This window comes from Silurus aristotelis (genome assembly GCF_946808225.1).
Source record: "Silurus aristotelis genome assembly, chromosome: 28".
NCBI classification, from domain to species: Eukaryota; Metazoa; Chordata; class Actinopteri; order Siluriformes; family Siluridae; genus Silurus; species Silurus aristotelis.
This window is the reverse complement of record NC_139601.1, coordinates 6,080,521-6,097,451: the sequence shown is the minus strand read 5'-3', so window position 1 is coordinate 6,097,451 and position 16,931 is coordinate 6,080,521. Positions and strand designations below refer to the sequence as shown.

Here is a 16,931-nt window from a genome sequence, read left to right as displayed (position 1 = left end):
TGCTGGCTAGTGACTGTATGATATTTTCGAATCATATTACAGTAATGTTGAATTATCATCAAATCTGATTTGTTTCAGCAACACATTAGGATTCTTTCAAGCTTTGCCAATTTTGGTTTTAATGTGCATTTTTTTCTGCTTTAATAACTTAATGAGAAAGTTAGGGAACGACTGTTAAGTGCTATGACATAAGCGATAACAAGATGGTTTTTCAAACATGAATGTACTTATAATGGGATAGGATGTACAAATCAAGTGGCATGTAAAAGGACATGTGTTTATAGACTAATAAAAAAACATTACAGTGCCACCGGTAGCTTTGCTAACACCAGACTAAAGCATACAGCCTAGATCAATATTTTCAAATAATAGCATTCTGTGCTGTAGATTTTTTCTGTACAGAAGCAGTGTTCCATTCCTTACACATCATGTGAAAAAAAAAACAGTTTTAAAGCAATCTAACCCAATAATGCTCATGTTTACACAAAAGTTTGCCAATAAGTGACTTTCTATTGGGTTTGATCAAGGTTTTAGCTGTAATTAGCATTACATTACGTTACAGTGTGACGACAGCCTAGTAATTGGGATGATTTTGGATAAAATAAAGACAGTTTTATTAGGATTAAACATTCATTGTAGCCAAACGTATTATACTATTAGAAGAATGAGCATGTGTGAGCATGTGCTGTGCATATGTCCATTAGCATATATGTGTGTGTGTGTGTTATGCAGGGGGACAGGTGGGCTAGAGAGCGATCCAGATCTCCCTCTTAGCAGCTGATAGAGTCCAATTCAAGCTTTGTTCTTTTTTCTCACTGACTACTGACTACTGAGTACTTTTCCATGTCACTGCAAGGCCCTAAAGAGTCCAAAATCCATCTGCACATGACGGGGGCTGGGAGAGGTTTTCCTCTTCTGTGCTAATCGGGATCTGTTTTGACAGTTGCTTTAGAAAGGTCATTAAAAAAATCTCATTAGGTAGCAAATCTTAGGTGCAAATGGTTACAAGGGTAGTGTGATTGTGTGTGCCCTACTAAACTCTACTGTGTGAACGGTGTGGTGACCGCAGAAAACGGATCATAGATGCAACACCCATTGAAAGAGGATTAGAAGAAATCAAATATCAGGCAGCCATGTTGGTTGGTAATGTTAGATTAAATATTGGAAGCTCATTGTAAAGATAAAATAAAGCTTTATATATATAAATTGCAATGTTAAATATTATAGGAATGAACACATTGGCACAATTTTATGTGCTGGATTTTGTGTTGCAGATGGTCAACATTTTGAGTTAAATTTAGTTTGCTTACCTCAGTCCTTGTTTTTGAAAAGCTGAGGTGGCGTCTGCACACATTATCTATGCTGAACTCTAATTGGCCAGAGGTTTTGGTTAATCCTATTAACCACTGAAACTTGCACTGGAAACGTGAGCATTTACAAGAACTGTTGTTGATGCGGATATTGTAGGCATGGAGGTTTATTTATACTTTCTATCCCCTGGAAAGACATGACGAGGGATTAGCCTTCATTCCCAGTGTCCTCACTGATTCTAGTCAGGGGAATGATAAGGGAATAGGCCAGTTGGCCTGTGGATCTGATGTCCCAACATGGTCATGAACCAGATGCCTTTCCTTTCAGGCTTGTTGGGGGGCCTTACTAGCTGAACGTCTTAAAAAAATAATTGAAAAGCCTGTCTTTTAAATTTTCTTGGTTTAACAGATAGAAAGGTTACAGTTAACATGCATTTACTGGGTTTGATTAGTCAAGGTCACTGTAATAGTGTCATCAGCTTAAGGTTGTGTAGTTGTGCCAAAGGATTTGGCAAGCTACAGTGTAATCTCATGATATACCAGACTACTGTCTGAGAGGGCCCCAGTTTAGCTGTGTGCTTCAGTAATAGTACAGATTTATCCTAACCTAAAGCCTTCCTAAATTATAACTAACCACACTAATCCTTCATTCAACACAAGACAAAGCGTACATAGATCATTATTGTTCTTCCAGCTTCTTCCATCACCCAGCTTTGGGCAAGTCTGCTGCAGCCTATCTTACTGCACCATATTAGGTTGGCTTATGTTTCCTCTGTTAATCTTGCTCACAAAGTGGCTCTTTCAATCCTGTTACTATATGTGCAACCTTAGGTAAAGCAAGTGGCTTGTGTTTTCTTTTTTTCCGCACCTGGCCAGACATAGGGTGTGCAAGTGGGGGGAAGGGAGAGACGACAGCAGGTGTTTGAGTCTGCAATGTGTCGGTGTTGAGAGATCACTCACCATGCAGACAGGACACGGTGCCAGCAGGTTTGTCACTATTTACAGAGTGTCCTTTGTTAGGAAAATGTCAGACATACAGTGATGGGCTTGTCCATGAATATCATTCTAGTTAAAAATCCTTTTTTTATGTCGCTAGTCCTGTCCATTTAAATGCCTTGCTAAGGAAAAGTACAAATACTCCTGTATCACCTCATCGACGTCAGTGTTTTATTATTTGAACTCGTTGATAGAAGGCCGTCTGTAATTGCTAAGTGTCCAGACACAAGACTAATCTTGTTTATGCGGAGCCCTGTTTTGCCTCAGCTGGTTGGTGTCTGTCCAGAGTATTGGGTTACTGCACATGGAATGGATATGGGTGGATTTTGTGCCTTTTTCTTGGAACGATTTCCAAAAACCACTTGATCCCCCTAAATTAGTTCTATATAGAAAGTGGGGCATTTTAGGTATGCCCTGATGTCTGTCTTCTGTCATGACCTGCTAGAAGTTAAAGTAGGGCAGTACTTCCACTCATAGTGGGATCTAAAGGGCACAAAAAAACAAGTCATCCTCTAGCACAGATGTTCCGATAATCAATGAGGATCTTCGTAATCACGAAGAGCCTCATTGATTATCGGAACATCTGTGCTAGAGGATGACTGGAATTTCAATGTGACTTAGTCTTTTATTAACCACCCTGCTCTGGATTAAACCGTTGTGGGACAGACATGTCCATTATCAAGAAATCAGTATTTTATCCTCTTTTTCTCTCTCCCTCATCACTTTATTTCTTCTTCCCCTCTGTCTTTGGCCTAAGGCTGTGATCAAATTACCAGTACAGAGCATTACTGTGTCACAGGACATTGACTGTCTCTTTTCCATCTATAATCACATGACCAAATATAGCAGAACTCAGTGGTTTTATGGAGAGATGAATTACTATTTAATGTGCTGTTTTTATAAGTTCCTAATTTATATGTTTATAACATCTGCTTGTGGCTAAATAACTTGTAGCCCATTGCTGTGTGGATATGAATTTCTTTTCTCTCCTGAGTATACTGACATAGCGAGGCTATTTTTGCAGCAGTGTGTACATTTGCGGTCTCCTAAAGTAAGCACGAGTGCTTTTAAGGGATCTTCTTTGATTCGTATTAAAATAAAGTGGCCCAATGTCGAGTGATATACTTTCCTCAACACTACACTGTCATCAAAGTTTTTGGTGAACACATGAGTGAGATTAATAAACTGACTACAATGTTGACTGATTCACTGAACCAACAGCTCACTGAGGAAAAACTGCACAATAAACACAGCAGTGCATCTAATATAGGCTTGAAAGCAGGTCATATCTGCTTTGTTTTCTACTGAAACCTGCACGTGTATCTACATGGTATTTTGAAACATTTATTGCAGATTACAGAGGTTAAAATGCTTTTGCTTTTGACCTTTGAACCAGTCTGTTCTGTCACTCTGTCTGGTTGTGCTTGATATCACGGCCCTTGAATTCCTCAGTCTCCAAAGAAATTGGAACATGTTAAACCTGTGTCTGTGCTCAGAGGGCTGTAACAACTCTCGTTTTAAACTCTGATCGGTAGAACTATGGTGGCTAAGGTATTCGGACAGGAAATACCTAAAGACTGTAACAAAGCTGCTGCACCAACAAAGCCAAGCTTACAGCCTGCATACAGAAAGCTTTGCCGCTGTTGAAATATTTGTAATACTGACATCTGCATCACGTTAGATCCATATCAAACACCAGAATAGGGTAAAAAGTGTCATGGCTGTTGGGCTGGTTTGAATATTTCAAAGACTGTCAAACTCTAAAGTTTACACAGAATGGTGCAGAAAAATGCTGAATGAGCAGCAGTTCTGTTTCGAAAACCCCTTGTGGATAAGAGAGGTCTGAGGAATATGGCTAAGCTGCTAGAAAGGATGTAAGAGTGCAAATAAGCCCTCGTTACAGTTGCGGTGAGCAGAAAAGCATCCCAGCATGCACAAAACATTACATTTTGAGGTAGCTGGGTTACAACAGTAGAAAATCACATTGGTTTTCACTGCTGTCAGTCAAAAGGCTAACATTGTATTTTTATGTATAATGAAATTATGAAATAACCGGCAGTCCCATTTTTGTGGCAATTTATACAACATGACGAGTATTTGTTTTTATTTTATTTATTTATTTTTTCTTCAAATAACTCACAAAACTGATGCGGTTCAATGTATTGATTTAAAATGTACTGTTCCTGCACAGCCAGATTATCATGAGACCTACCCTCTGCACTAGATGCACCGAATTATGATGCATTACAGTTTAGCTGCTTTGCTAATTCCTTGTGGAATTTCTGTTGCTGTTTAATGGGGGACCTGAGGTAAGTGTAACACAATCTCAAGTTGTACATGGGGCCCTTAACTACTTTAAAATGTCCGAAAGGACATTTGAAATCCTTCTCTCCCCTGGCAGTGAGCTTATCGTATGGGGAAAGTAAAGTTAGCACTCTCCTCCAAGAATGTTGTGGCCTTGACATTTGCTTGACAGCTGCCATGTGATAGCTAGAAATAGTGGTTGGGATTTGAATTAGATGAGATTTAATAATAATTTGTATGAGGGATTTCATTTTTTCATGTTTCAAAGTCTTTCCACCACTGCCAATATATCTAGCACTAATTGGGCCACTTGGGTGCAATGGGTTCACAATCATCTGTCCACACAACCACTTAGACAACACATGAAATCAGATCCTTGGCTTGATATAGAAACCTTTGCAAGACGTGAATGTACAGTCGCGAGCGAGCCTTGATGGACTTGTAAATAGATAATGTGAGCTTGGCCAGGAGAACTCAAAGTGGCAGTTTAGGATTTCTCACACATGCCAAAGTGATCCAGTCTAAAACAAAACCAAAAAAATAAAAAATAAATAAATGATATATATATACACACAATAATATGCTGTATATAAAGGATTTTGCTGGGTGAAATTGGTGCTTAAAAGACATTCAGGTTAACAACCCGGTACATGGCAGTAAATTAAAATGCAATGCATGTAGAATGCTGAAGTAGACACAGGCTACAACAAAACATCATCTGATGAAAACTGCCTGTGAATTATGTTTTGTAAAGGTTTTTTTCTTCTTCATGGAAAACTTCCTCCAGTGCCAAAGGCAACATAATCCACTTACTGTGTTCATTAGTTACTGTAATCTAAGTGCGCAGTATAATATCGGGGAAGGTTGAAATATAACATTGCCTGTCTCTGTCGAAGAGCTTCCAATCATGGTTAAAATGTAAATTATTGCATATTATATTATATTAAGTGCCCACCAGTGAACAGTTGATAACCTTAAGAATGATAAAACTATAATGAATGGACATATCCTTATCTGGGTGACAATGAAAGTTTTTGTTTGTGTCTGGTTCCTACAAGGTTTCTTTCTCAAACCATCTTAGGGAGTTTTTCTTTGCCACTGTCACCAATTTCTTGCTGATTATCTATGAACATATATGGTTATAAAAATGTGTATTTAATTGTATATTTGTAATCTATTTATTTCTGCAAAACTGCTTTAGGACAATGTCCATTGTTAACAGCGCTATACAAATACAATTGAACTGATTATTATTTAGTTTGACAAATTGTTACACTGCCAGGCAAAATTTTGGACACGCCTTCTCCTTCAAAGGATTTTCTTAATTTTTTATAATATTCAACATTGTACATTAATATTAAAGACATTCAAACTATGAAATAACAGGTATGGAATTACATAGAGAAGTGTTAAAAAGTGTGAATATGTTTTATATTTCCGATTGTTCAAAGTAGATACATTTAGCTTTGATGACAGCTGGGCAATCTCATGGCATTCTCTCAATAGATTCACGAGGTGGTCACCTGGAATGGCTTTCAATTCAAAGGTGTGCCTCCTTAGAAACATAATTTCTGACATTTCTTGCCCTCTTAATGTGCTTTAGACTATCAGATATGTAGTGCAGAGGAAGGAGTGAATCCAGACTCAATAGCACTATTAGTGGTACTACAGCTACTTTACAAAGCCATATTATTGCAAGAAACACTCAGTGAAGTAAAGAGAAAAGACTGTGCATAATTACTTAGTCAGAGATGAAGGTCAGTCAGTCCAAAAATCTCAAGAAATTTAAATGTATCCCTAAGTGCAGTCTGCAAAACCATTAAATGCTATGTTCTCAAGAGGGCTGTCCCAGGAAAAGAAGACTAAGAGCTACCTCTGCTGCAGAGGATACATTTATTTTGACTTACCAGCTTTAGAAACATTTCATTTCATGAAAGATTCTTTATCTAAAATATTCCAATGTCATGGTTGAATAGTGGCAAAGAAACAACTACTTTGGAGAAAAACCAATCAAAAGAAACTTGCCCTGGCCAAGAATTACAAGGAATGGATTCATCTTAGTGGAAAACTGTCCTTTTGCTCTGATGAGTCTAAATTTGAGATTAACCGCTATGTCTATGTTTTGACATAAACGGACCGTTTCTGAATGTGTGGTTTAGCTCAACACCTCTGGGAACTCCTCTAGATTGTTGAAAAACCATTCCAGGTGACTACCCTATGAGGCTGACTGAGAGAATGTCGCAATTATCTAGTAAACAAAAACATGTTAAATATATCGGAATATATTTTATATTTTCCGAGATATTGAACATGTTTTTGTTTACTAGATAATTACATATGTGCTCTTTCAAAGTTTGGATGTCTTTAGAATTAGTGTATAATGTTAAAAATAAAACTAATAATAAAGGAAAATCACTAAAGCAAATGGTCTGTCCAAACTTTTAACTAGTACTGTATATAGAATAGATACTAAGCAATGTAAATGGATTAAGGCTGGAGATGATGACTTGGCAAAACAAGTGCTTTGTTTGCATTTGGGGTGTGCAATGGTACTACCTGTATCCGGTTGTGTCCTGCTTCAAATACCCACATGCTTATTTGTATTTAAAACAGAAGTGGGTGTGGCCAAAAAAAGGTTTTCTTTAAGTGAAATATGAACCCTACCACTATACCCCACAAATGCTGGAAAACATTGGGAAAATCCCAGAGATAGAAATGCCAGCAGTGCAATATTTGGACGTATTTTCAGCAAAATATTTATATAAAAATAAAGCTACACAGAACAGACATTTACTATGAATGCGGTAAATACATTGTAGAGTGTAAGCAATTTATGTTAAACATATTCTCTGTCTTCAAAATTGCATGTCTGATCTCTTTGTTGTGGTCCACATGCTAACAGACTGTATAATTACAATGAATACAAATAGATTTATTTTTATGTTGTTTTTGTTCTGTATATGTGTTCTTTACAATTCTGTTACATTCATAGTTAAATTCTTGATTCTGATTGGTCAGTAGATAAATTATTACTTTTTTGACAATAGTTCAGACTGCAAAGCAAAAACTATATTAAAATATAAGAATGAGTGCATTTGTATAACCCTGGGATTTGTTTATTTAGCACATTTGGATTGAGTCTCCAGTATCAATGCCTTGTTACACCCAGAGGTAAAGTTCTGTGATGTTAATAAAGAGTTTTGTACTTTTCGGGTGACATGACAAGCTGTATATTTTGTCTAGTTAATATCATGAAGAAGAAAACAATGAGAGCTTGACAGCAAAGGGACATTGTTTGCCTTTTCAGTACATTGTGTTCATATTTGAATTAGTAAGAAGCATAAATATTAGACATAGGCAGGAAAACGTTGCATACTACATTGTGTACACTGAGGTTGATCAATAATTTGTAGGAGTGTAATAGGAGAAAAAGAAAACAAAACGTGTTTTTTGTGTGCTCAGCCTGAGAGGTTTGGGTTACATAATTGCCAGAATAACAATCGCATCTTGTCAACAGGGGGGATAGAACTTTATAACAACACTGTTTCTGTTTGGGGTTCAGTGGCACCTTGCTGGGAGATGAGTATATACGGCTAATATCTGTTTTCAAAGCTGGATCTCAAAAAAATAAGTTGAAAAATATTTGGTATCATGGTTAACCCTTTCTAGATGGTAGGAAAAGTTCTGATTCACCATATAATGGTCTGTTAGCACAAAAAAGAAACTTGTTTCAGTAAAATCTGTATACATATACATCTATTTTAAATTTAAAAAATATTCCAATAAGCATAAATCATTAGATACACTATATTGCCAAAAGTATTCGCTCGTCTGCCTTCACATGCAAATGAAGTTGAGTAGCATCAGATTCTTAATCCTTAGGGTTTAATATGATGTTGGCCCTTTGCAGCTATAACAGCTTTAACTCTTCTGAGAAGGCTTTTCAGAAGGTTTAGGAGTGTGTTAATGTGAATTTTTGACTATTTTTCCAGAAGCGCATTTGTGAGGTCAGACACTGGTGTTGGATGAAATGGTGTGGATCGCAGTCCCTGTTCTAATTAATCCCAAAGGTGTTCTATCAGGTTGTGCAGTCCAGTCGAGTTCTTCCACAGCAAAGTCACTTATCCATGTCTTTATGGACCTTGCTTTGTGCACTGGTGCGCAGTCATGTTGGAACCGGAACGGGTCATTCCCAAACTGTTCCCCCCAAGTTGGGAGCATAAAATTGTCCAAAATGTCTTGGTATGTTGAAGCATTAAGAGTTCTTTTACTGGAACTAAGGGGCCGAGCCCAACTCCTGAAAAACAACCCCACATCATAATCCCTCTTCTACCAAACTTTACACTTGGCAAAATGCAATCAGACAAGTATCGTTCTCCTGGCAACCGCCAAACCCAGACTCGTCCATCTGATAGCAGACAGAGAAGCGTGATGAGCTCTACAGTCCAGTGGTGGCGTGCTTTACATCACTGCATCCGATGCTTTGCATTGCACTTTGTGGTGTAAGGCACTGTTCACTGTAGCACATTTTATTTTGGTTAAACTTAAAAACAAAAGTTCAACTTCTGTCTTAAATACATAAATAAATGCAATATGTTTTAAACTCAAACTAGACATAGATTACTTTGTTTTAATGATTTTTAAAGCTTATAAATAACATTTTAATTTCCAACTTGATATGTGGATTATGATTTAAAGTGCGGAAATAATTTCACTCAGTATGTTTTGTGTGTCTCGTAATACTTTTTCAAATGCAGAGCTCAAGGACAATTTTACCATGTGGCTGTAATAAGAAGATATATATATATGACCACTGTTTTATTATTGTTCTATTATTCTACAAAAGTAAGTACACCCTAGGTGAACATGTCACAACTGTGTCCAAAGTGTCAATATTTTGTGTGAGAACCATTGTTATCCAGCACTGCCTTAATCCTCTTGGGAATGGAATTTATCAGATCTGCCGACTTGTTGCAGTGTGTGGCGTATGTTCTGAGCACTGAGAAGCGGACCTTCTGCAAGCTCTAAAGCAATGATGGCAGCACTCGTGTCTGTTTTTGAAGCAGCTTCTGCACCTGACAGTACGAGGACTCAACTTCTTAGATCGACTCTTGCGAGGCCTGTTCCGAGTGAAATCCGTCTTGGGAATCCTCTGTGTGACTGTTGGTCATCTTTGTGGACAGCACAAATTCTAATTCTCAAATTATGTGTATGGTCCTGTCAAGCAGACAAAAACATGATGAATAGCTGTTATCACTTTTGTTGCCAGTTATTTTGACAATAATGTCTGTATGTTGAGTTCTTTTTAGAAGACAGTAAATCTGTACTGCTTTACAAGCTGCAAATTGATTACGCTAAAATATATCCAAGTTTAATTTCTATAGTAGTGTCCCTTGTGGAGATATAGTACAATGGTTGCTAAAATGTGAGGGGTGTACTCACTTGTGTGAGATACTGTATATATAAACATGGACTCTATTATGTACACTCATGTACTGAGTTGTGCCAGACGGTGTGACTTAGATACACTACACAGCACAAGTCTAAGTTATACACTTTAGTGCATATGTTTGTACACCCATAGGATAATGTAACTAAAAAAAAATGTGACCCATTATGGGTTTAATCCTAAACTCGGGTTACTGTCTGTATCGAAGCACACCTGGTTTTGCCAAAACTGTGTGGTCAATCTCCATGCACTCCCAAAATGATGCCTTAAAATTATCTCTAGGTTTGAAGAAGTGTGTGAGTATGGTCGTCAAACACAGGGTTTATTGGCTCCAGAGCCACTGTGACTCTGCTTAAGATAAAGTGGTTAATTCATGAATATATCCAGAAATAGTATCCAGCTGTTAGTTTGTTGCAACCAGTCTACCGGTTACTAGTCTGCTAACTCATTAAAAACACTGATGTTGCGGTTAGGCATGCACGGCCTATGTACACAGCATAACAGCAGCCTTAGCAGCCCACAGGCAGTTGTAACTGATCTTAGTACCGGAACTACAATACTGAAGTACACTAAAGACGAGATAAGATAAGACAAAGATAATACTGTTGTATGCCTCGGGGGCTTTCAACGTAACTCAATAATGAGAACATTCTTTATCTCCTCTCTCTCTTTCTCTCTCTGTTTATTTAAGGTACCCGTTTAAGATTTATTCACCTTTTAAAAAGCTATAAGGTTAACAGTCTTTGAGGAATACAGCCCACTAATATTAATTATAATATAATACATATACACACACACACACACACACACACCTATATATATATATATATATATATATATATATATATATATATATATATGAAACAACAAAAAAATTGTGTAACAGTTGTTTACTTATACCTAGTTGAGAATATGAGAGGGTTATGTATGTAAATGGCGCCATCGTGTGGTCAAATGTATATATTTTTATATATATTTAAAAAATTGCATATTGTACACAACTCTAACAATAACTGAGGCTCTTTTTATTGTTTTAGATGGGCCACAAAACAACATAAAGCAGAAAATAATGCTTATCATTGCTTAGGTTCTATGTACTTAAGTGTCTCTCTTACCTTAAAGAAACAAACAGAATCTCACACATTTCATGTTATTATTTTCTTCTTTCTGCCACTGCTATTATTTTTAGTTTAGTAATATTATTATTGTACTGATATTAACTACCTGTTACTTCTATAGTTCTGTTTTTATATATGTTATGTATGTTCTGACACAAATCACACATCTGGAACTTCTGGTTATATCAATAGGTTTGACCTGATTGCTACAATAATATTTTTAGTGAGAAAGGGTCGATTTTTTTTTTTTTTTTTTTTTTTTTTAAAGAATTGTTTTTATGGAGTTTTATGTTCAAATAATGAGATGTATTAATAAGAATATAATTATTAATCATAAAATGAAGTAAGAAATTAATACAGTACAGTACTGTATACATAAAATAGCATTTTTGGGGTGGTGTCCAATCCCGCGATAAAGGGGGATTACTGTATATCTGTGAAGAAGACAGATAACTGAGATAGTTGGATATTTTCTATCAACATATTATCCCAATTTGTACACAAATGAAAACCATAAATATTTTTTAGGTCCATACTTTTTGTCACCTCTTAGACACCAAGCATTATTGTTCATTTCATCATTGTGAAAGCTAATTTCTAACGCAATATCTGTGAAATATTACAACAAGCACATAGCCAAACTACCAATATAATATACATAACAGATTAACATGCTTTAAAGTTGAAATGTCTGTGTGGTGTTTGCCGAACTACAAAAATGTCAAAGGTAAAATAATGATTGATAATGATTAGGCTGCATCTCATAAAGTGGACTTGCATGATGATTTGAAAGTTATCGACTAACTGTAGCATTCAACACCTAAAGAAGTTCAATGTTAGAGTTGATTGTGGTTTACTCTGTGGTACATTAGTTAGCTAAACCTTCTTGTTCCTCACTCTTGAACAATGCTGAATTACACTTTCAAATTTCTCAGTAATGCTGTATTGCATCAACTGTTATTATACAATCTAGTTTATCATAATCACCTTATCCAAGTAGAAAATGTACTAGTTTTCCATCATGACATTGGTAACCTCACTGTCTATTATTAGGGGGCCAATCACCAAAAGTGTTTAGGCACCATATTGTCATTTTTCCCTTTTCTTAGCTCTTTCACTTTAAGCTTGGGTGCAGTCCATAGAACTATCTGCTAAAAAACTAACACTGACTGTAAAGGCTCTAAAAACATTCTGACAAAATTTAGGCCAAGTGCTACCAATCCAGGGAGCATCTCGGGATTCCCTGGGTTGAGACTGAATTTGCCAAAGTATGCTTTCATGCTATTCCTCCTGCACATTGTCAGCTTGACCAAAATTGGCATGTCAATGTAAAAGTAAACATCTCAAGAGAATTTCAAATACTCCACATTTTCCTGTAATGGGCCAACGACCCATTAACATCTGATAGAGTGGCAAAGAAAAGCTCCATGAGATGATATGAGGAAGAAACCTTGAAAGAAACCAAACATAAAAAGAAACCCATTCTTATCATAATGTCCATTCATTATAGTTTTATTATTGTTGAGGTTATGAACTGTTCACTGATGAGCAATATAATACAATATAACATAATATATTATAATCAATATAATAAAATAATGATTTATATTTGCAACCAGGATTGGAAGCTTCTGGAAACATGCATGCAGTGATATGTATCGACTTTCCTCCTATTAGCTGTTTGCATACTTAGATTAGAGTATAACTAATTAACACAGTAAGTGGATTATGTTGCCTTTGGCACTTTAAAGACCTTTACAAAACATATATCAAATGATTTTTTTAATCAGATGATGTTTTTGTTGGTTTGTTGTTGGGTGACACCAAATTCCCATTCATTATAGTTTTATCACTTATCAATGAGTGTGTTCATGGTGAGACAGACAGACTAAAGCATGGACCATGAGTGAATCACATGTTATTTAAAAAAAAAATAGGGATGGGTGGTTCTGCTGCCATTATATTTAATAAAATTGGAAAGAAGTAAGTATTTGAAGCTATTGGTGAAGGTAAACGTTGAAAAAGCTCTGAAGCTCTGAAAGAAAAAGAGTCGCTTAGTATGTGGGACCTGGCAAACAAAAAAATAAGTCACTTATTAAAGAAAGATTACGTTTTCTGGTCTGCTTTCGATTTCTATAGTACGATATATGTTTTAATAAAGAAATTGTAGTTTGTTGAGTAATGCTTGGTGAAAGTTGAGGATGTGCTGCTTGTGTTTTTTCTCCTAATCGCGTTTCCTTTAAGAACCGGAGCGTTCCAGCTTGAATCATGACGTCACCAAAAAAAAAAAATGCCAAGGGAGAGTCGCGAGACACTGGCTTAAAGTAACGGAGGGGGCTGAGCGCGAGCTGCGGACTTAGCCGGCTAGCTAGCATCGGCTCATGTCGGCTTTTAACAGTTTTAACATTTTATTATAGTACTTTTTTTTTTTAACACTCGGCGGCGGAGTTTTAACCTCAATTCAGTAAAAACATACAGTTTAGGGTGTTTCCCGTCGCGACGAATCGACGGAATGGATATTAGCTGGCCGGCTAGCTGACAAGCCACCTCCGAGCTAGCATCAAAGTTGGTGAAACTAGCCGAAGCTTTTAATTCTTGAGTTTTTGTTGAAATATAGTTGACAACTATTTAATGAGTAGATCACTAAGTGGTTGTTTCTAATTTTTATTTGTTCGAAAACTCACACCAGAGAAATTTGTGAACGAAGAGGAGTGGCGAAAAAAAAGAGCCGCGCTGTGGTCGCCTGTGTCCGGCTGTGAGCCGCGATGTTCCCCAACTCGCAGAATCAGCTGGTGTTCCCAAATCAGCAACAGCAGCAACAAACTCTACAGCACCTCCAGTTTCACGCCAAACCCGCGCTTCAGATAAAGAAAAACGCCATAACAGATGACTACAAGGTCACCAACCAGGTTCTGGGCTTGGGGATCAATGGAAAGGTGTTGGAAATCGTCCAGAAGAAGAACGGAGAGACGTACGCGTTGAAGGTAAGAGTGAGAGAACGAGATGAGCAGCTGAAACTCCATGTCTCTGTCTATGTCCTTGTCTGTCTTTATGACTGTCTGTGTGTCTGCTTATGATTCTCTATGTCCCTGTTTATGCTTTTATGACCGTCTATGTCTCTGACTCTCTATGTCTCTCTATGTGACTTTTCTCCGGCTGACTCTCTGTTTCAAGCCAAGTTTAGGAATACTGGGTAATAAAAAAAGGGAAGTTACCACAATAGACTTAATCCTAAATGGACATTTCCTCTATTACAGATTCCTCTTTTAACAGCTCATTCATTAAACATAATTTTTATTTATTTGCTTACTAATTTTCACCTCCACATCACTTATTATAAAAAGGAATGAAACCTGATTTGGACAGACTTGGCGATCCATTTAAGGATCGGGTCTGATTATTGTCTAATCCCTCTTTAAACCTACAGCTGCTCATTTAGTTTTGGGTGTTCTTCGCTGAAGTCACCGGAATGAGGTTTATTTGTTTTAATGCTGCGTAGTGGAAACTGCCTCTGTACCCTTGGCTATTCAGTCCATTAATGGCAATGTGTACAATGACTACGTAGTCCTACGGACACTTTATGTGAAGTCGAATTTCAGGCTTTTATTGTGCATTACTGCGTATTTTGCCTGTTTTTCAGGATGTCACTATGTTTTCCAGGAGCAGAGTGTTTAACCTGGCTTAAGTTTAAAACGATAGCATGTTACAGTATGACTCAGGAGCTTCCTTCTGTGGGTGTTTCACAAGTAAAAGTTTAGACAACATAATTTTGTATATTTGTCTTAAAGTTCAGAGCTCTTGCAGGACTTCCTTCTCCCACTATCAGACAGACGTTGAGTGAAAAAGGCAGAGGCGTTCATTCACTTCCTTGTGTTTCTGGTGTGTTGCTTAAGAGGCGCAAATAAAACCTTATTTCCTCTCCGTCAGGTTGAATAAGGCAAACGGTCCTGCCGGCTTCCAGCAGATCATTTGGCATGGAATATGAGTTGGTGTGAAAGGGATGCCCTGAACATTATTTTAACAGGGATGTCGATGATGTCGGTGGCCTGCGTCAATTCATGTCACGTCTCCTCTCCGGTGTCAGAACTGGCACCAGGCAGCATTCACCTCCTTTCGGCCTGGCCCTTTTTTAGCCGCAGAAGTGCACTGCTCGTCACGTGAAGCGTGGGGGTTCGCGTGTGAGCGAAAAAGAAAGACTAGATGGGCAATGGGGAGATCTGGACTGTAGAGCCTTTGAAAAGAACATGAATGATCACTGAGCAGAGGAATGAAGATCTCCCCGTCTATTCCAGTACGTCTTCAATCAATATGTAAGCGGTAAAGTGAATTACACCTGACCTGACAGGATATTTCCCTTTTAAAGAAATCTCTTCTGAGCTATTCTGCTGCGAAATGCTTTCTCGCAGTTTAGTTTATTCAATACTATGTTTAAGATGCACGATAGAGCCAAAAAATATTTGGACAACGAATCATCACACCCATATGTGTGCTTTTTTTTTTTTTTTTTTTTTTTTTTTTACATGCCATTTCAGATTTATCCCCCGTTTGTTGTTGCAGTTGCCGTGACTCTTCTGGATAGACTTTCTACTAGATTTGAATGTGGGGATCCGAGCCACAAGCGCCACGGCTAGTGATGTTGGGTCCTGATCTCTGTAGAACAGTTTTGGGTTACAGTCTTCATTCCAGTTTGTCTCAGAGGTTCAGTCCATTATGGTTGAGGTCAGCGCTCTGTGCTGGCCATTAAACTTTACTACTGGCAAAACATATGAACATTTTTGTGCACAGGGGGATTGTGATACAGGAACCACGTATAGGCCTTTCATTTCCAATTTTTATTTAATAATTTAGGTAAACTGTTTAGTTTTAGAAATAGCATTTTTAATGTGTACAGGGGCCAGCTGTTAGATTTGTGCAACATTTTTTGCTCTTTCCAGGTAGCCTTCAATGGAAATGAAGAATCGTGTGCATACATGCAGCACCTTGTTTAAACTTGTAATAGCAGTTTTGAAGTCTCACAGTAAAACTCTGTAGGAAAAACAGTTCTCGTGTGGGAACTGAAACCGTCATCATTGAACTGAAGGGAATATCTTTAGTTGCTGAACTGTGACTGCAACCTGCACCAATGATGTCCATGTGACAGGATTTGTGGATGCCCATCCCTTGTTCTTGATTAATCAGTAGAGTAGGTATGTGCAGTGCTGCACCCTTTTCAGAGGAATGCAGATTATATTTATCCTGCTTTTTTGTCGGAGTTTATTTTAAGAGCGAGTATATACAAAAGAATTCCAGGTAAAAATTATTCAGAGAATGTATATATTTTTTTGTTAGGTTGGTTTTAGTTTTTCCCATGAACATCTTCTGATCTAATCATCTGAATAGGCAGGAGATCAAGCAGCCATGTGGCGCCTGCTATTAGTGTGTGTGAATAGCAGAAGCAGTTCTGCAGAGTACACTATTCAGTCTTCAGCTACATCTCACAGTGGGTAATATCTCAGTTATTATGCTATATAGGTTGATTTTATGGTAACCGTTACGTTTTTAAAAATTAATTTGGCATTTGTTTCTTGAATTATTTGTTTATGGACAAATATGAATTATTTAAAGTAGTTTTTACCAGTCATACATGCAAGATCAATATTCATTGATGCTACTGGCACACATTTTGCTTTGCAATTCCGCTTACAATCAATTATGCCCTTAATGCTGGAAATGCAGCACACTGAATCACAGTGGTTAAAATCCCAGCGGCTTCAC

At 37.3% G+C, this 16,931-nt stretch overlaps 1 protein-coding gene and 1 long non-coding RNA gene across 2 annotated transcripts in view; one reads left to right on the top strand and one right to left on the bottom strand.

Annotated features, from left to right (window-relative positions):
• The window catches only part of LOC310722062, a 456,255-nt gene that overhangs the window by 333,909 nt on the left and 105,415 nt on the right, over positions 1-16,931 (bottom strand). The gene's annotated exons all lie outside the window — the stretch shown is intronic.
• Positions 13,465-16,931, top strand: part of mapkapk2a (MAPK activated protein kinase 2a) — a 37,596-nt gene continuing 34,129 nt past the window's right edge. The window contains exons 1-2 of the mRNA XM_083534690.1: positions 13,465-13,742; positions 13,867-14,161. Coding sequence (XP_083390816.1) covers positions 13,943-14,161 — 219 coding nt within the window. The 5' untranslated portion in view covers positions 13,465-13,742; positions 13,867-13,942. The remainder of the gene's footprint in view (positions 13,743-13,866; positions 14,162-16,931) is intronic.